The sequence below is a fragment of the Pseudophryne corroboree genome, chromosome 2, assembly GCF_028390025.1.
Source record: "Pseudophryne corroboree isolate aPseCor3 chromosome 2, aPseCor3.hap2, whole genome shotgun sequence".
Classification (NCBI taxonomy): domain Eukaryota; kingdom Metazoa; phylum Chordata; class Amphibia; order Anura; family Myobatrachidae; genus Pseudophryne; species Pseudophryne corroboree.
The window spans coordinates 487,246,550-487,267,200 of record NC_086445.1 but is presented as its reverse complement, the minus strand read 5'-3'; the positions used below and the strand labels follow the sequence as shown (position 1 = coordinate 487,267,200).

At 49.3% G+C, this 20,651-nt stretch overlaps 1 protein-coding gene across 9 annotated transcripts in view; it reads left to right on the top strand.

Moving 5' to 3' along the window:
- The window catches only part of TEX14 (testis expressed 14, intercellular bridge forming factor), a 739,191-nt gene that overhangs the window by 453,980 nt on the left and 264,560 nt on the right, over positions 1-20,651 (top strand). For all 9 annotated transcript variants that reach the window (XM_063953897.1, XM_063953895.1, XM_063953894.1 and 6 more), the window contains one exon: positions 9,150-9,216. In XM_063953897.1, coding sequence (XP_063809967.1) covers positions 9,150-9,216 — 67 coding nt within the window. The remainder of the gene's footprint in view (positions 1-9,149; positions 9,217-20,651) is intronic.

Genomic DNA, 20,651 nt, shown 5'->3' with positions numbered 1-20,651 from the left:
TCTCCAAAGGGCTAAGTAGGGTCCTGTCCTCTATCAGAGCATTCCCGGTGTGTGTGCTGTGTGTCGGTACGCGTGTGTCGACATGTATGAGGAGGAAAATGAGGTGGAGGCGGAGCAGTTGCCTGTGTTAGTGATGTCACCCCCTAGGGAGTCGACACCTGACTGGATGATTGTGTTTAAGCAATTAAGTGATAATGTCAGCAATTTACAAAAAACTGTTGACGACATGAGAAAGCCGGCAAATCAATTAGTGCCTGTTCAGGCGTCTCAGACACCCTCAGGGGCCCTAAAACGGCCGCTACCTCAGTGGGTCGACACGGATCCAGATACAGATACTGAATCTAGTGTCGACGGTGACGAGACAAACGTAATGTCCAGTAGGGCCACACGTTACATGATCACGGCAATGAAAGAGGCATTGAACCTTTCTGACACTACAAATACCTCAAAGGCGGGTATTATGTGGGGTGTGAAAAAACTGCCAATAGTTTTTCCTGAGTCTGAGGAAATAAATGAGGTGTGTGATAAAGCGTGGGTTTCCCCCGATAAAAAACAGCTAATTTCTAATAAGTTATTAGCACTATACCCTTTCCCGCCAGAGGTTAGGGCACGGTGGGAAACACCCCCTAGGGTAGATAAGGCGCTCACACGTTTATCTAAACAAGTAGCGTTACCGTCCCCTGATACGGCCACCCTCAAAGAACCAGCTGATAGGAGGCTGGAAAATATCCTGAAAAGTATATACACACATACTGGTGTTATACTGCGACCAGCAATCGCATCAGCCTGGATGGGCAGTGCTGGAGTCGCATGGGCGGATTCCCTGACTGAGAATATTGATACCCTGGATAGGGACAATATTCTGTTAACTATAGAACATTTAAAGGATGCATTGCTATATATGCGTGATGCGCAGAGGGATATTTGTACCCTGGCATCAAGAGTAAGCGCAATGTCCATCTCTGCCAGAAGAGCATTATGGACCAGACAGTGGTCAGGGGACGCAGATTCCAAACGGCACATGGAAGTATTGCCGTATAAGGGGGAGGAGTTATTTGGGGCTGGTCTAACAGACCTGGTGGCCACGGCAACGGCTGGAAAATCCACCTTTTTACCCCAGGTTACTTCACATCAACAGAAAAAGACACAGTCTTTTCAAACTCAGTCCTTTCGTTCCCATAAGTACAAGCGAGCAAAAGGTCACTCTTTTCTGCCCAAGGGCAGAGGAAGAGGAAAAAGGCAGCACCATGCAGCCGCTTCCCAGGAGCAGAAGCCCTCCCCTGCTTCTGCCAAGTCTTCAGCATGACGCTGGGGCTTTACAAGCAGACTCAGACACGGTGGGGGCCCGTCTCAAGAATTTCAACGCGCAGTGGGCTCACTCGCAAGTGGATCCCTGGATTCTACAGGTAGTATCACAGGGGTACAAACTGGAATTCGAGGCGTTTCCTCCTCATCGGTTCCTGAAGTCTGCTTTACCAAAGTCTCCCTCCGACAGGGAGGCAGTTCTGGAAGCCATTCACAAGCTGTACTCCCAGCAGGTGATAATCAAGGTACCCCTCTTACAACAGGGGAAGGGGTATTATTCCACACTATTTGTGGTACCGAAGCCGGACGGCTCGGTGAGACCAATATTAAATCTAAAATCTTTGAACACTTACATAAAAAGGTTCAAATTCAAGATGGAGTCACTCAGAGCGGTGATAGCGAACCTGGAAGAGGGGGACTATATGGTGTCGCTGGACATCAAGGATGCTTATCTCCACGTCCCAATATATCCTTCTCACCAAGGGTACCTCAGGTTTGTAGTACAAAACTGTCATTATCAGTTTCAGACGCTGCCGTTTGGATTGTCCACGGCGCCTCGGGTCTTTACCAAGGTAATGGCCGAAATGATGATTCTTCTACGAAGAAAAGGCATCTTAATTATCCCTTACTTGGACGATCTCCTGATAAGGGCAAGAACCAAGGAACAGTTAGAAGTCTGAGTGGCACTATCTCAGGTAGTGCTAAGTCAGCACGGATGGATTCTAAATATTCCAAAATCGCAGCTGATTCCAACGACACGTCTACTGTTCTTAGGAATGATTCTGGACACAGTCCAGAAGAAGGTGTTTCTCCCGGAGGAGAAGGCCAGGGAGTTATCCGAGCTAGTCAGGAACCTCCTAAAACCAGGACAGGTCTCAGTGCATCAGTGCACAAGGGTCCTGGGAAAAATGGTGGCTTCTTACGAAGCGATTCCATTCGGAAGATTCCATGCAAGAACTTTTCAGTGGGATCTACTGGGAAAATGGTCCGGATCGCATCTTCAGATGCATCAACGGATAACCCGGTCGCCAAGGACAAGGGTGTCTCTCCTGTGGTGGCTTCAGAGGGCTCATCTACTAGAGGGCCGCAGATTTGGCATTCAGGATTGGATCCTGGTAACCACGGATGCCAGCCTGAGAGGCTGGGGAGCAGTCACACAGGGAAGGAATTTCCAGGGCTTGTGGTCAAGCATGGAAACATCTCTTCATATAAACATTCTAGAACTAAGGGCCATTTACAATGCCTTAATTCAAGCAAAACCTCTGCTTCAGGGTCAGGCGGTGTTGATCCAGTCGGACAACATCACGTCAGTCGCCCACATAAACAGACAGGGCGGCACGAGAAGCAGGAGGGCAATGGCAGAAACTGCAAGGATTCTTCGCTGGGCGGAAAATCATGTGATAGCACTGTCAGCAGTGTTCATTCCGGGAGTGGACAACTGGGAAGCAGACTTCCTCAGCAGACACGACCTTCACCCGGGAGAGTGGGGACTTCACCCAGAAGTCTTCCACCAAATTGTAAACCGTTGGGAAAGACCAAAGGTGGACATGATGGCGTCACGTCTAAACAAAAAACTGGACAGATATTGCGCCAGGTCAAGGGACCCTCAGGCAATAGCAGTGGAAGCTCTGGTAACGCCGTGGGTGTACCAGTCAGTGTATGTATTCCCTCCTCTGCCCCTCATACCGAAAGTATTGAGAATCATAAGAAGGAGAGGAGTAAGAACTATACTCGTGGTTCCGGATTGGCCAAGAAGGTCTTGGTACCCGGAACTTCAAGAGATGCTCACGGACGAACCGTGGCCTCTACCTCTAAGACAGGACCTGCTACTGCAGGGGCCTTGTCTGTTCCAAGACTTACCGCGGCTGCGTTTGACGGCATGGCGGTTGAACGCCGGATCCTGAAGGACAAGGGCATTCCAGAAGAAGTCATCCCTACTCTGGTAAAAGCCAGAAAGGAAGTAACCGCAAAACATTATCACCGCATTTGGCGTAAATATGTTGCGTGGTGTGAGGCCAAGAAGGCCCCTACACAGGAATTTCAACTGGGTCGTTTCTTGCATTTCCTGCAAACAGGACTGTCTATGGGCCTAAAATTAGGGTCCATTAAGGTTCAAATTTCGGCCCTGTCGATATTCTTCCAGAAAGAACTGGCTTCAGTACCTGAAGTTCAGACATTTGTGAAAGGGGTGCTGCACATACAGCCTCCTTTTGTGCCTCCAGTGGCACCTTGGGATCTCAATGTTGTGTTGAGATTTCTAAAATCACACTGGTTTGAACCATTGTCTACGGTAGATTTAAAATATCTCACGTGGAAGGTGTCGATGCTGTTGGCCTTGGCTTCAGCTAGGCGTGTGTCAGAATTGGCGGCTTTATCATGTAAAAGCCCTTACCTAAATTTTCATTCTGACAGGGCGGAATTGAGGACTCGTCCTCAATTTCTACCTAAGGTGGTTTCTGCATTTCACATGAACCAACCTATTGTGGTACCTGCGGCTACTAGGGACTTAGAGGACTCTAAGTTGCTGGACGTTGTCAGGGCCTTGAAAATATATGTTTCCAGGACGGCTGGAGTCAGGAAAACTGACTCGCTGTTTATCCTGTATGCACCCAACAAGCTGGGTGCTCCTGCTTCAAAGCAGACGATTGCTCGTTGGATTTGTAGTACAATTCAGCTTGCACATTCCGTGGCAGGATTGCCACAGCCAAAATCAGTAAAAGCCCATTCCACAAGGAAAGTGGGCTCATCTTGGGCGGCTGCCCGAGGGGTCTCGGCTTTACAACTTTGCCGAGCAGCTACTTGGTCAGGGGCAAACACGTTTGCTAAATTCTACAAATTTGATACCCTGGCTGAGGAGGACCTGGAGTTCTCTCATTCGGTGCTGCAGAGTCATCCGCACTCTCCCGCCCGTTTGGGAGCTTTGGTATAATCCCCATGGTCCTTACGGAGTCCCAGCATCCACTTAGGACGTTAGAGAAAATAAGATTTTACTTACCGATAAATCTATTTCTCGTAGTCCGTAGTGGATGCTGGGCGCCCATCCCTAGTGCGGATTGTCTGCAATACTTGTATATAGTTATTGTTACAAAAAATTCGGGTTATTATTGTTGAGCCATCTTTTCAGAGGCTCCTTTAAATTTATCATACTGTTAACTGGGTTCAGATCACGAGTTGTACGGTGTGATTGGTGTGGCTGGTATGAGTCTTACCCGGGATTCAATATCCTTCCTTATTATGTACGCTCGTCCGGGCACAGTATCCTAGCTGGCTTGGAGGAGGGTCATAGGGGGAGGAGCCAGTGCACACCACCTGATATCTCAAGCTTTTATTTTGTGCCCTGTCTCCTGCGGAGCCGCTGTTCCCCATGGTCCTTACGGAGTCCCAGCATCCACTACGGACTACGAGAAATAGATTTATCGGTAAGTAAAATCTTATTTTCAAAGATATAAAAGTCCATCCATGATATAGAAATTGACAAAGTTCACAGCTATGTGATCCACTCCGTTATTTACTGGGATTGTTATCACCTCCTGGACTCCGGTGGTGTTAAAACAGAACTTGAGAGGCTTAACAAGGGGGTAGTATATTTTATATATGCTATATGGAGCACAATAACAGTTTTTAAGCATAAACGCTATTTGGCAGTCTGTTAGTTATGCTTACCCCAGCCTCTGTAACAGTGCAGTTAATTGTATAACAACTGTGGGCGCCGGCTGCCCGCTTTCAAGCACTGAAGCCAAGAACAGTCTGACCGGAGCTGTGGGTGACTGTAAAAACTTTCCCCGTGGTGTGGATGTAGAAACTCGACCGCTCCCTCACGGTAATTGATGGGAAGCCATCAGAGACAACTTGTGTTCTGTGTCTCTGTGGTGGTCTGCAGAGTGCCGTGCAAGGTGCCGGGCGGTGAATTTAACAATGAAAGCCGACCGGGACGTGCTGCTGGATATTGACCGCTCTAATGCAAATAGTCAACAGGATGACGGGCAAATTGCCGGGCGGAATGCTTGACGCGTTTCTCAGCCTCAATACCGGGGCTGTTTCCTCAGAAGTCGACTTCATGCTACATGTTTCTAAGAGGTTATATGTTTTTAGTTACAGGATGTTTATTCCTATCTTTTAATACATTGTGAATTTTTTAAATACATAATTATATCGTTCATGACAGCGCTTCACTGTGTTTGCTATTCAGTTTCTGTCTTTTTGAGGTTCAGCACCTCAATTTGTGAAGCAGCAGTCATTACCGATTTAGTTGTCTCATAGCCAGCATACTAGCGCCCACTTGTTTTTGTTTTCTTGGATTTTTTTACCACAGATGCAAGCCTCCGAGGCTGGGGAGCAGTCACACAGGGAAGAAATTTTCTGGGAAAGTGTTCAGGCCAGGAAGCTTGTCTACACATAAACATTCTGGAATTAAGAGCCATCTACAACGGCATACTGCAAGCAGAACATCTTCTTCGGGGTCTGCCGGTCTTGATTCAGTCAGACAATGTGACAGCAGTGGCGTACATAAACCGCCAAGGCGGTACAAAGAGCAGAGCGGCGATGGCCGAGGCAACGAAGATTCTTCGCTGGGCGGAAAGACATGCCTGCGCTCTGTCAGCGGTCTTCATTCCAGGAGTGGACAACTGGGAAGCAGACTTCCTCAGCAGACATGATCTCCATCCAGGAGAGTGGGGTCTTCATCAAGAGGTCTTTGCAGAAGTGACAAGTCGTTGGGGAGTTCCTCAAGTGGACATGATGGCGTCCCGCCTCAACAAGAAACTTCAGAGATATTGTTCCAGGTCAGGGGACCCTCAAGCGATAGCGGTGGACGCCCTGGTGACACCGTGGGTGTTTCAGTCGGTCTATGTGTTCCCTCCACTTCCACTCATTCCAAAGGTGATAAAAATTATAAGAAGAACAAGGGTTCAGGCGATCCTCATTGTTCCGGATTGGCCGAAAATGGCCTGGTACCCAGATCTTCAGGAGTTGCTCATAGAAGATCCCTGGCCTCTTCCTCTTCGGGAGGACCTGTTACAACAGGGGCCTTGCGTGTATCAGGACTTACCGCGGCTGCGTTTGATGGCGTGGCGCCAAATCCTAGCCTGAAAGGGTATTCCCAGTGAAGTCATTCCTACACTTCTTCAGGCTAGAAAAGAAGTAACGGCAAAGCATTACCACCGTATTTGGAGAAAATATGTGTCTTGGTGTGAATCCAAGAAGGCTCCTATGGAAGAATTTCAGCTGGGGCGTTTGCTCCATTTTTTGCAAGCAGGTGTGGATGCGGGCCTAAAGTTTGGCTCTATTAAAGTACAGATTTCGGCCTTGTCGATCTTTTTTCAAAAAGAATTGGCCTCCCTGCCAGAAGTTCAGACCTTCGTAAAAGGCGTGCTGCACATCCAACCTCCCTTTGTGCCTCCAGTGGCACCATGGGACCTTAATGTGGTGTTGCAGTTCTTGCAATCACATTGATTTTAACCTTTGCGCAACGTTGAGTTAAAATTCCTTACTTGGAAAGTGGTCATGTTGTTGGCCTTGGCGTCTGCAAGGCGAGTGTCTGAGTTGGCGGCTTTGTCTCACAAAAGCCCCTATTTGATTTTCCATGCTGATAGAGCGGAGTTGAGAACTCGTCAGCAATTTCTGCCTAAAGTGGTTTCATCAATTCATGTTAACCAGCCAATTGTGGTGCCAGTGGCTACTGACTCCTTGGCGGTGTCAAAGTCTCTCGATGTGGTCAGAGCTTTGAAGATCTATGTCGCCAGAACGGCGCAGATTAGGAAAACGTGGGCTCCCAACAAGATTGGGGCTCCTGCTTCTAAGCAGACTATTGCGCGCTGGATTTGTAATACGATTCAGCAGGCTCATTCTACGGCAGGATTGCCGTTACCGAAATCGGTGAAAGCCCATTCTACCAGAAAGGTGGGCTCATCCTGGGCGGCTGCCCGGGGGGTCTCAGCATTACAACTATGCCGAGCGGGTCGGGTTCAAACACCTTTGCGAAATTCTACAAGTTTGATACCCTGGCTGATGAGGACCTCATGTTTGGTCAATCGGTGCTGCAGAGTCATCCGCACTCTCCCGCCCGTTCTAGAGCTTTGGTATAACCCCATGGTTCTTGAAGTGACCCCAGCATCCTCTAGGACGTATGAGAAAATAGGATTTTAATACCTACCTGTAAATCCTTTTCTCTTAGTCCGTAGAGGATGCTGGGCGCCCGTCCCAGTGCGGGCTGTATCTGCAGTTAGGTTATAGTTACGCTCATGTTGCGTTGAGTTCAGTCAATCTGTGAGTGTTGTTGGTCATGCCGTTGCATGCGTTGTTGTTGAATGCCATGTTGTACGGCGTGTTAGTGGTGTGAGCTGGTATGTATCTCACCTTAGTTTAAAATAATTAAATAAATCCTTTTCTTCGAGATGTCCATCTCCCTGGGCACAGTTCCTATAACTGGAGTCTGGAGGAGGGGCATGGGGGGGGGGGGGGAGCCAGTTCACACCCATTCAAAGTCTTATAGTGTGCCCATGTCTCCTGCGGATCCCGTCTATACCCCATGGTTCTTGAAGTGACCCCAGCATCCTCTACGGACTAAGAGAAAAGGATTTACCGGTAGGTATTAAAATCCTATTTTTTTTTAAAGTTACATATGTATGCAGTTACTGTATGTCTTAATGAGGAGTTGCAACTCTGCTATTGTTAATTAAACTCTCCAGATGCATAGATTTTACATGATACTTAAACCAGACATATACTGCTGACATGTGTTTTGCAGTGTTTACTGGTTTTGCAGACCTCTAGTGGTCTTTTGTAGTATGTACTACTAGTACGTAACATGCAATGACAGCAAAATAATTTGATCTGATCTTTTATGTACAGTGTATTTTGAATTTGAGAGTGTTATATGCTATGTTTCTAATAGATATTCACATTGATCAATGATCAGTTCTTGTAGTTTCAGTCTATTGCGATGTATTTATAAAGCTAGTTTGTTCTTTTGTTTTGATTTCCTTCTGCATCAAACGTTGATTTATTTATATTCTTATTATTATTTATTACCAGTTATTTTATATAGCACACACATATTCCGCAGTTCTTTACAGATAATATTTTGTCTATTCACATCAGTCCCTGTCCCAGTGGATCTTACAATCTATATTCCCTATCACATGCACACTAAGGGTTATTTATTTTTGGGAGCCAATTAAACCTACTAGTATATTTTTGAATTGTGGGAGGAAACGGGAGTACCCAGAAGAAACCCATGCAAGCACAGGAAGAATATACAAACTCCACACAGTTAATGCCATGGTGGGAATCGATCATATGACCTAAGTGCTGAGAGGCAGTAATGCTTAACATCACACTGTCCGTACTGCCTATATATAATATATATATATATATATATATATATATCTATATATATATATATTTATTTGTATGCTTCACTACACTGACTTTCTCTTTCACACTTACTCAATTTTGCCTCTAATTGTAAAAGTCAAAATCCTTATCTATCCGTTCTATCACTCAAATACTGTTTCAGTTTTCTGTGCTGTGTCCTGATTTTCTTCTACTACAGAATGGTGGTCACATGAAGAGAAAAAACAATTTTGCATTAAAATACAGTATAAAGTCTGTAAAGTTTGGTGTGAAATATAAATGTTATTGGTGTAACAAGCTAGCTCCTGTTTTTATAGTGACTTACAGTGTTCTTATAGCACCTTTTGGTGCAGGTTACAGTATGTTTCACATTCTTGTACTCTTGTTTTAGAGCAATGTCATTTGATAGTAGGTTTAAATAGGATATATATGAACAGATGTAGTACTTTATATATACTTTATATATAATATCATTATTAATTTACTTATAGAACAATGCTTGTACCAAAAATGCTTCTGGAAGTGTGTCTATAGAGACAGAGTGTGATGGCAGAGATGGTAAGTATGTCTTTTATTATTAAGTGCAAACTATTTAATTATTATTTTTTTATTCATGAGACCTAGGTAGATTAAGTTACATAGAGTCACTTTGACTTTTTATTTTATTATGAACTTAGTGCATTTTTTCTGACTGGTGTAAAATGCTAGACTTATCAAAGTTAATAGTGATTTAGTGTACCAGTGCCCAATGTATGATCCTCTGTTATGGGGGAGAAGCGGTATCAGCGCACATTGTGTGCACTGATACCGCTTCTCCCCCATGTATGACTGGCGGTGTGTGGCAAGTGACAGTGTCCCTGTCTATATCTACACTGACCGTTCCAACACCTACAGCTATCAATTTTGACAGCTGCAGGTGTCGTTGCCCATACACATCAGGGACAGCTCTGTTCCTAGGTGCAGCAGGTGCCGGCTCCAGGCTGCACACAAGATCTCGCAAGAGTAGCGAGATCTCACGCATGCCCTGTGAGTCTGCCGTGGGGAGAGACACGGCACATCAGCACTAGGCTGATGCATTATGTGCACTGACAGGCATCACTGGAGGGTGGAGTTTTCAGTCCCCTTCTCCAGCAGTTGAGATGTTAGTATATCTCGGCGCATATATACCGGCACAATTTCTGCTGCAGGGTACACTGGGCTCCACAAGGAAAGACATAGGGGTGTAGAGTAGGATCTTGATCCGAGGCACCAACAGGCTCAAAAGCTTTGACTGTACCCAGAATGCACAGCGCCGCCTCCTCAGTTTTGTAGTTGGTTCTGCAGTAAGTAGGCACATAACAGAGGGGCTGCTCCAGGCAGCCCTAAGAAGAGCTTTTTTTTTTAAGAAAAAAGTGAAGACTTCAAGGGCAGCAGCGGTGATAAATGTCAGAAGACATTCACTGCTGCAGCTCCAGCTCTCCCCAGCGGCGCTGTACACTCCCGAGCCCTGGTTGCCGGGTAACTACAGCAGGAGGCTCAAGTTTTCTTCACAGTCAGGCACACACGACGGGGGCTCTCCGGGATCGCGTGGCCGTGCTTCGGGAGGTGGTGAGTGGGTCCCGCTTGCGGGACCCGGTCTTTATCGCGATCCGGCGCGGTCAGTGGGAGGCGGGCCGCACGCGCTGGCGGTGGACACTGTGGCTGTACAGGCGATCCCACTAGATCACCAGGGCATGAGTGCAGGTCAGGTTTTCTCTGTAAACCATTTTCAGTAGCCCACAGTACCTGGTGGTTTTGCCAGCAGGGGGATAAGGCTTAGACCTGGAGCCCCTCCCCCAGCCCCAGGGCTCCATTTCCCGCAAATGTTCCCACCCTGGAGCTGCATATCTGTCTCTCCCTCCCTCCCTGTCAGTGTCTGGGCGCCATTATCTCTCAGCTTCACTGTTCCTGGGACTGCTTGGGCAAATCCTCCTGTGTAAAGCCGCCTGGTTGTCAGCGCTGTGACTTTACATGACACTTAAGTATTCTACCTGCCTATTAGACAGTGCTAGTTAAGAAAGAGTGCATTTTGTCAGGGTTTTCTAGTACAATTACCCTGTGATATACATCCAGTTCTTACTGTGCAGTGTTATATCGATTGTCTAAATAGCTATATATATAAGCTAGTTCAGTGCAGTATTATTGTTAGTAATAACCTCTGCATTGTACAAACTGTGACTATTTGTGTGTGCATTAGATAGCTGAGTGGTGTCCATTTCATGTATTTCTAACTTGCTATCCCTATATTCTATAACCTGAGGGGGCTTGGTGCGTCAGGTTTTATATTGATATAGGATTTTCACAAAGATATACTTTAATACGTATTTTTCTCTGTGATTTAGTCACCATATCTCTCCTTTATCTCTGCTAGTGCTGACTACACTGCGCAGGGGTTTGGGTAAGAGGTATTGTGCTGCTGCCAATTGTACTGTGTTACCTGATACTGCAAGTTATATCATGTCTGCTTCTGAGGGTAACTGCTCTGGGGCTGAACACACTGCGGGTGTTGATGAAGCCACAGACCCCTATGAGAAAAATATAGCAGCTTTGGGCTCTGGTTCTGGGGGCTCCTTGCCCCTCAGTGGGTGTCACACCTCGCGGGCAGCGGCGGCCGCGCTTGCCTCTGCGGGTGTCCTGGATGGCCTGGCGCCTCTCTCCTCCGGCAGTCTCGGGGTTCCGGCGTTGGGTCGGTGGGTCTCCTCGGCGGCTTCCCGGAGCGAGGGCGCCGCCATGTTGACTGAGGTCAGGTAGGCGGAGCGGGGCTGATGTCACCTGCCCGCTCCGCCAATCAGGCAAAGGCGGGAGGTTTAAAGTCAGACGCCGGGCAGAGATCCGGCGCCTGTGTATCATCAATTCTGCCTGTCAGAAACCGTGATCTCCAGAGCTCCCTTGTTCCTGCTACTTCTGTGTCTCCAAGCATATCTGTGTTCCCAGCATTACAGTGTCTCCAAGCGCCCGAGCGCCACCACGCACCTCCGTGCCTCCAAGCACATCAGTGCCTCCAAGCGCCCGAGCGCCACCACGCACCTCCGTGCCTCCAAGCACATCAGTGCCTCCGAGCGCCACCACGCACCTCCGTGCCTCCAAGCACATCAGTGCCTCCAAGCGCCCGAGCGCCACCACGCACCTCCGTGCCTCCAAGCACGTCAGTGCCTCCAAGCGCCCGAGCGCCACCACGCACCTCCGTGCCTCCAAGCACATCGGTGCCTCCAAGCGCCCGAGCGCCACCACGCACCTCCGTGCCTCCAAGCACATCAGTACCTCCAAGCGCCCGAGCGCCTCTACGCACCTCTGTGCCTCCAGCACCTCCGTGCCTCAGCACCTCCGTGCCTCAGCACCTCCGTACCTCAGCACCTCTGTGCCTCCAGCACCTCTGTGCCTCAGCACCTCCGTACCTCTGCACCTCTGTGCCTCCAGCACCTCCGTGCCTCAGCACCTCCGTACCTCTGCACCTCTGTGCCTCCAGCACCGCCGTGCCTCAGCACCTCCGTACCTCTGTGCCTCCAGCACCTCCGTGCCTCCAGCACCTCAATATCTCCAGCACCTCTGTGCCTCAGCACTCAACACTTTTACAAGTCTTGTCTTTCAGTAGACCTTCAAGCATTCCTCCGTGCCTCCTGCCTACCGTCTCTGTATGAGGAAGACCTACATCCGGCCATCTCTACTGCGACCCAGTAGCGGTTCCTCTTCCCGGTCACCGGAAGAAGCCCCGAGTCCACAACACTCTCCAACCAGGTCAGTGATAGTATACACAGGCCTCATGGACCCGGGGAATCGGAACCCAGAAGCGAGTGCCATCCAAGATCTGACTTCCCGTGTTCATAGTCAAGAGACGGCGCAAAACCAGGTGATGCGGTATCTCCAAGAACTATCCGGCAGGCTGGATCAAATTCAGGTTTCCCTGGCTTCAGTAGTTCCGGATAATGCTCACGCTGTGTCCGGAACCAGGTCACGCCTTCAGCTTCCCACTCCCTCTCGCTACAACGGCAACCCGAAGAATTGCCGTGGTTTTCTTAACCAGTGCGAGGTACAGTTTGAACTCCTCGCACACAACTTCCCCACGGATCGATCCAAAGTAGCATACATTATTTCCTTGCTTGAGGGCTCAGCGCTGGAATGGGTGTCTCCGTTATGGGAGCGATCGGATCCTTTGGTTTCCAGCTACACCAATTTCATCTCATCTTTCCGCAGGATCTTTGATGAGCCTGGCAGAACGACCGCTGCCTCTTCAGATCTACTCCGAGTTCGACAAGGCTCCCGTTCAGTAGGTCAGTATGTGATTCATTTTCAGACCATAGCCTCCGAATTGCGCTGGAATAATGATGCCTTACGGGCCGCTTTCTGGAACGGGCTGTCCGACCGTCTTAAAGACGAATTGATTACAAGGGATTTGCCAGATTCTTTGGAACAGTTGATCTCGCTCTGTGTGAAAGTGGATCTCCGCATGCAGGAACGAGTCGGCGAACGTTCTCGGTCTGATCGATGCAGATTCCGGGCTCCTCCGTCTAAACAATCGGTTACGACAGCTCCAGACGAACCCATGCATGTTAATCGGTCTCGACTGTCTCCAGAGGAGCGACAGCGTCGGCGTGAGAATAGACTTTGCCTCTACTGTGGAGCCGCGGATCACTTTCTCAAGCTTTGCAAGTCTCGCCCGGGAAACGGGCAGTCCTAGCCTGTACCGGGGAAGTCAAGCTGGGTGTGGTTTCTCAATCTTCTCCAGTAGTGGACTGTTTACTCTCAGTATCTTTGTCTACTGAAACAGAAGTCAAAACTGTTATGGCTCTATTGGATTCAGGAGCTGCGCGGAATTTTATTTCTCTATCCTGCGCCCAGAGTTTGGGCTTGAAGTTACAGTTGGTCGAGCGACCTACTACGATCACAGCTATTAACGGTGTTCAAATTCCTAACGCCTTGATTACGAGTCAGTCTGAGTCAATTCAGCTACAAGTGGGAGCTTTGCACCGAGAACAACTGGAGTTTCTGGTTATTCAGGAGATGTCTCATGATCTCGTTTTGGTTCTTCCCTGGCTCAGGCTTCACAACCCTCATGTCGACTGGGGGTCGACACAAATAATTTCTTGGAGCCCTTTCTGTCGATTGAATTGTCTTGCTCCTGTCGTTCCACTCCGTGCATCGGCCAAGTTGGACGTGGAGTCTATTCCAGAAGCTTATCGAGAATTTTTAGATGTCTTCTCGGAACAGGCGGCTGATAAATTACCTCCGCATAGGCCCTGGGACTGTCCTATTGAGCTTATTCCTGGAAAAATGCCGCCCCGAGGTCGCACTTATCCTTTGTCGGTTCCAGAGATACAAGCTATGTCAGAGTACATTAAGTCGAATTTGCAGAAGGGGTTCATCCGTCCCTCCACTTCCCCAGCGGGAGCTGGCTTCTTCTTTGTAAAGAAAAAAGATGGAGGCCTGAGACCATGTATTGACTATCGTGGTTTAAATGAAGTCACCATTAAGAACAAGTATCCTCTGCCGCTCATCACAGAGCTTTTTGATAGAGTGCGTGGAGCTCGAGTGTTTACTAAGCTTGACTTAAGGGGAGCATACAATTTGATACGTATTCGACAGGGGGATGAGTGGAAGACCGCTTTCAATACAAGAGATGGGCATTACGAGTATATGGTAATGCCATTTGGCCTCAGCAACGCCCCCGCCGTCTTTCAGGGATTCATTAATGAAGTTTTTCGGGACATGTTGTATCTGAATGTAGTAGTCTATTTGGATGACATTCTGATATTTTCAAAGAATCTTTCTGAGCACCGACTACAAGTTAAGGAAGTACTCCTTCGGTTGCGCGAGAACCATCTTTATGGCAAAATCTCCAAGTGCACCTTTGAGGTTCCTTCTATTTCATTTTTGGGCTACATTATTTCTGGAACTGAATTGCGTATGGATCCGGAGAAACTCTCGGCCATCCGAGATTGGACTCAACCTCTTTCCTTGAAAGCAGTGCAACGATTTCTAGGATTCGCGAATTATTATCGAAAATTTATAAGAGGTTTCTCTACTATAGTGGCACCTATTACTGCTCTAACTAAGAAAGGGGCTGACCCAAGCAATTGGCCTTCTGAAGCAGTAGCAGCGTTCAAACAGCTGAAGACAGCCTTTATGTCCGCTCCCGTACTTCAGCAGCCAGATTTCCTAAAACCATTCTTTCTGGAGGTTGATGCTTCCACGGTAGGCATAGGTGCTGTACTTTCGCAGTATGCCTCAGATGGGAAGTTGCATCTGTGTGGTTTCCATTCTCGCAAGTTCTCCCCTGCTGAATTAAATTACACCATTGGAGACAAAGAGCTGCTGGCAATTAAATCTGCTTTAGAAGAATGGAGATATCTTCTGGAGGGTGCTAAACACTTAATTACAATTTTTACGGATCACAAGAATTTACTGTACCTAAAGACGGCCCAATGTTTGAATCCCCGTCAGGCAAGATGGGCGCTCTTCTTTGCCAGATTTTCCTTTATCATCTAGTATCGGGCTGGAACTCTTAATACCAAGGCGGATGCCTTATCCCGTTCAGTGATGGCTTCGGATGAGGAGAATACAATGGAGAAGGCATTAATCCTTAGTCCCATCTCTATTTCTGCAGCTCCCACCGGGTTGGGCCCTCCTCCTGGAAGAATGTCGGTACCAGTTAAATTTCGACCAAGACTGTTGCAGTGGGCTCACACTTCTAAGTTTTCTGGTCATCCGGGAGTTCAGAAAATGTGGGAATTTCTGCGAAGATCGTACTGGTGGGACACTATGAAAAAAGATGTTCAAGAGTATGTTAATTCGTGTCCTCAATGTGCTCAGCACAAAACTCCACGTCTGCCGCCTGCGGGCTTGTTGCATCCTTTATCCATTCCTAAAAGGCCTTGGACTCATATCTCGATGGACTTTGTTACTGAACTACCTCTCTCTAAGGGTCATAACACCATTTGGGTGATTATTGACCGATTCTCTAAGATGGCACATTTTGTTCCGTTGACCGGATTACCATCCGCTTCCAAGTTGGCCCTGTTATTTATCCAGGAGCATTTCCGCCTGCACGGGTTACCTCTAGAAATAGTCTCAGATCGAGGGGTACAGTTTACAGCAAGATTCTGGAGAGCCCTCTGTTCAACTCTACAAATTAAACTCAAGTTCTCTTCTGCTTACCATCCACAGACTAATGGGCAAACTGAACGTGTCATTCAGGATCTAGAAACTTTTCTCCGTGTTTACCTTTCTCCTTCTCAAGATAACTGGGTGGAGTTATTGCCTTGGGCCGAGTTTGCCCACAACCATCTATATCATTCTTCAACTGGTGAGTCTCCATTCTTTATTAATTATGGATTTCATCCCCAAGTTCCGGAGTTGCCCATTTGTCCTCCAGAAGAAGTTCCTGCTGCAGCCTCTACTCTCCGACATTTTAACCAAATCTGGAGTCGAGTTCATGCCAATCTCAAGAGAGTTTCCGGTCGCTATAAATTCTTTGCGGATAGGAAGCGACGAGCAGCTCCTCAATATAAGGTTGGCGACAAGGTATGGCTCTCTACCCGCAATCTTCGTTTGAAAGTACCTACTATGAAATTTGCCCCAAGGTTCATTGGTCCTTTCTCAGTGCTGCAAGTCTTGAACCCGGTCGTTTGCAAATTAGGGTTGCCTTCCCACCTTCGAATTCCAAACTCCTTTCATGTCTCTCTCCTCCGCCCCCTCATTCTGAATCGGTTCCACTCAGCATCCCCTAGACCAACTTCTTTAGTGTCTGAAGCTGGGACAGAATTTGAAATCAAAGCTATTCTTGACTCTCGTTATCTTCATAAAAAACTACAGTACTTGGTAGAGTGGAAAGGTTATGGTCCTGAGGAGAGAAGTTGGATCAATGCTACTGAGGTAACGGCTCCCCGACTGGTTCGGATCTTCCACTCCAGACATCCAACTAAGCCCGGAAAGTGTCCAGGGGCCACTCCTGGAGGAGGGGGTACTGTCACACCTCGCGGGCAGCGGCGGCCGCGCTTGCCTCTGCGGGTGTCCTGGATGGCCTGGCGCCTCTCTCCTCCGGCAGTCTCGGGGTTCCGGCGTCGGGTCGGTGGGTCTCCTCGGCGGCTTCCCGGAGCGAGGGCGCCGCCATGTTGACTGAGGTCAGGTAGGCGGAGCGGGGCTGACGTCACCTGCCCGCTCCGCCAATCAGGCAAAGGCGGGAGGTTTAAAGTCAGACGCCGGGCAGAGATCCGGCGCCTGTGTATCATCAATTCTGCCTGTCAGAAACCGTGATCTCCAGAGCTCCCTTGTTCCTGCTACTTCTGTGTCTCCAAGCATATCTGTGTCCCCAGCATTACGGTGTCTCCGAGCGCCACCACGCACCTCCGTGCCTCCAAGCACATCAGTGCCTCCGAGCGCCACCACGCACCTCCGTGCCTCCAAGCACATCAGTGCCTCCAAGCGCCCGAGCGCCACCACACACCTCCGTGCCTCCAAGCACATCAGTGCCTCCAAGCGCCCGAGCGCCACCACGCTCCTCCGTGCCTCCAAGCACATCAGTGCCTCCAAACGCCCGAGCACTACCACGCACCTCCGTGCCTCCAAGCACATCGGTGCCTCCAAGCGCCCGAGCGCCACCACGCACCTCCGTGCCTCCAAGCACATCAGTACCTCCAAGCGCCCGAGCGCCTCTACGCACCTCTGTGCCTCCAGCACCTCCGTGCCTCAGCACCTCCGTACCTCAGCACCTCTGTGCCTCCAGCCCCTCCGTGCCTCAGCACCTCCGTACCTCTGCACCTCTGTGCCTCCAGCACCGCCGTGCCTCAGCACCTCCGTACCTCTGTGCCTCCAGCACCTCCGTGCCTCCAGCACCTCAATATCTCCAGCACCTCTGTGCCTCAGCACTCAACACTTTTACAAGTCTTGTCTTTCAGTAGACCTTCAAGCATTCCTCCGTGCCTCCTGCCTACCGTCTCTGTATGAGGAAGACCTACATCCGGCCATCTCTACTGCGACCCAGTAGCGGTTCCTCTTCCCGGTCACCGGAAGAAGCCCCGAGTCCACAACACTCTCTCCAACCAGGTCAGTGATAGTGGGACTGTGGCAACGGAGGTACATAATGACCCACCGTGGGCCGCTTTTTCCACGCTTCTACATACGCTAGTTAATAAACTAACACCCCCTATGGGACCACCTATGCCGGTGCAGCCGTATGTGGTCCCTGCAGCTAACCCGCCGTTGGCGGACGATTTATCTGCTCAATTGAGGAAGTTGAACCAGTCCCTGACTACTAAACAGTCTGAACATCGCTCGCCTAAACCCAAGGGGTCCTCTAAGCGTGCTCTTGTCTCCTCACAATCCATCGCTGTCACTGACACCTCGTCTGATGAAGACTACACTTACACTGACCCCACAGGTTCTGACTCAGATACTGCTGATGGGGAGGGTAGTTCACATGTGGATGTTCCTGATCTTTTGGAGGCTATTAAGTTAATTCTACAGATTACGGATGATCCCGAGCCATCCATCCCTCCTAAGAAACCAGATAGGTTCAAGCGTCAGAAGGTGGTTAAACAAGATTTACCTCACTCTGACCACCTAGTGGATATACGTCAGGAACCCTGGGAAAACCCGGGTACGAAGTTTGTGCCTCAAAAGAAGATGCTGGCTCGCTATCCCCTCGCACCAGAGCTGTCTAAAAATTGGGAAACACCTCCTCCAGTTGACTCACATGTGGCTAGGATGGTGATTTCCTCAGCTCTACTTGTCACTACTGTCACGTCTCTAAAAGAGCCTACGGATAAATGTGTGGAGGGTTGTATGAAAGCGATTTACACCCTCACGGGTGCTGCACAAAGGCCCACTATTGCAGCAACATGGGCTGCAGAGGCTATTGAAGCATGGGCCTTGGAGTTAGAAGCTGAAATCTCTTCGGACCATGCTAGACAATGCTTGTCATATATTGTCACAGCTTCTCGCTATATTAAAGAGGCGGCTTCTGATGCCGGTATTCTAGCAGCCAAGGCCTCTACTACGTCAGTCCTGGCTTGCCGGATATTGTGGCTGAGATCCTGGTCTGTGGATCTGGACTCTAGAAAAACCCTGGAGGTACTCCCTTTCAAGGGAGATATACTTTTTGGGGAGGACTTAAATAAGATAGTGGCTGACTTGGCTGCTGCCAAAACTGCCTGTCTGCCAAGTACCGCTCCTTCTGTGTCGAAGGCTAAAGGTACTTCCTTTCGTCCCTTTCGTCCTTCAGGTAAAGCAAAAGGTCAGGTGTACAACAAGCAGGCCCGTACTTCCAAACCTGGTTCGCTAAAGCCCAAAAGAGCTTGGGAGGCCCGTCAGCCAGCTTCCAAGGCTGATAAGCCTGCAGCATTACGGGGTGGGCCTTCCCCTGGGGGATCCCAGGGTGGGGGGCCGGCTTCTAGGGTATACCCAGGAATGGTTGAAGACCACTTCAGATGCCTGGGTAAGGGATGTCGTCACTCGGGGTTACGCCATAGCCTTCCAAAACCGACCCCCTCATCGATTTTGCCGGACAGACGTCCCGTTGGACCAGACAAAGGCAAACACTCTACATTCGGTGGTACAGACCCTCCTGGATACAGGAGTCGTAGTACAGGTGCCCCTTGCGCAAGAGGGGCCGGGGGTACTATTCTCCGCTGTTTCTAGTCTCGAAACCGAATGGGTCTTCCCGGCCCATTCTCAACCTCAAGGCATTAAACAGGTTTGTGAAGGTTTCCAAGTTCCGTATGGAAACCCTTCGTTCTATAGTTCTGGCCTTGGAACCTGGGGACTACATGGTCTCCCTGGATATACAGGATGCTTACCTGCATGTTCCTGTAGCAGCGTCACATCAGCAATACCTGAGGTTTGCGATTGGCAACCTCCATTACCAGTTTCGGGCGTTACCTTTTGGTTTAACTACGGCTCCGCGAGTCTTCACCAAAGTCATGGCGGTGATGACGGTGGTACTCCGCCGTCAAGGGGTCAGGATACTGCCGTTTCTGGACGACTTGTTAATCCTGGCAAATTCCCCAGAACTTCTCCTACGTCGTCTGGATATGACTGTCCGGTTTCTACAAACCCACGGGTGGCTCATCATCTGGAAGAAATCCTCCCTGGTCCCTGCTCAGAGCATGGTGCACCTGGGAGCGCTGTTGGACACTCACAACCAGCGATTGTTCTTGTGTCAGGAGAAAGTCCTGAAGCTTCAGGACAGGATTCGTTGCTTCCTTTCTCGTCCGCAAGTGTCGATACATTCAGCGATGCAGGTGCTGGGCCTCATGGTATCAGCATTCGACATGGTGGAGTATGCTCAATTCCATTCTCGCCCCCACCAGAGGCTGATTCTAGCCAAGTGGGACGGCCTGCCTCAGCGGATCAGGTCTCAAATGATCTCATTGACTCTGGAGGTCCGTCTGTCGCTGCTCTGGTGGCTCCAGGACCAGCAAGTGTGCAGGGCCGTCCCTTCTGGATATCCAACTGGGTCCTGTTGATGACAGATGCCAGTCTAAGAGGTTGGGGCGCGGTGCTGGAGCAACACTCCCTTCAGGGTCGGTGGACCAAGGAGGAGTCCCTCCTCTCAATCAACATTCTGGAATTGCAGGCGGTCTTCAATGCATTGAACCTAGCCCAGCATTTAATTCAGAACCGTCCTGTCAAGTGCAGTCGGACAACGCCACCACAGTGGCTTACATAAATCATCAAGGCGGCACTCAAAGCCGTTTGGAACGCCATCTACCAGCCATATCGGCAATATTCATTCCGGGAGTCCTGAATTGGAAAGCGGACTTTCTCAGTCGTCAGGACGTACATGCCGGCGAGTGGGGCCTCCATCCAGAAGTGTTTCAACGCCTAGTAGAAAAGTGGGGCCTTCCAGACGTAGATCTGATGGCATCTTGACACAATCACAAGGTTCCGGTCTTCGGAGCAAGGACAAGGGATCCTCAAGCAGCATTCGTGGATGTGCTGGCGGTGCCGTGGAGGTTTCGACTGCCGTACGTGTTCCCTCC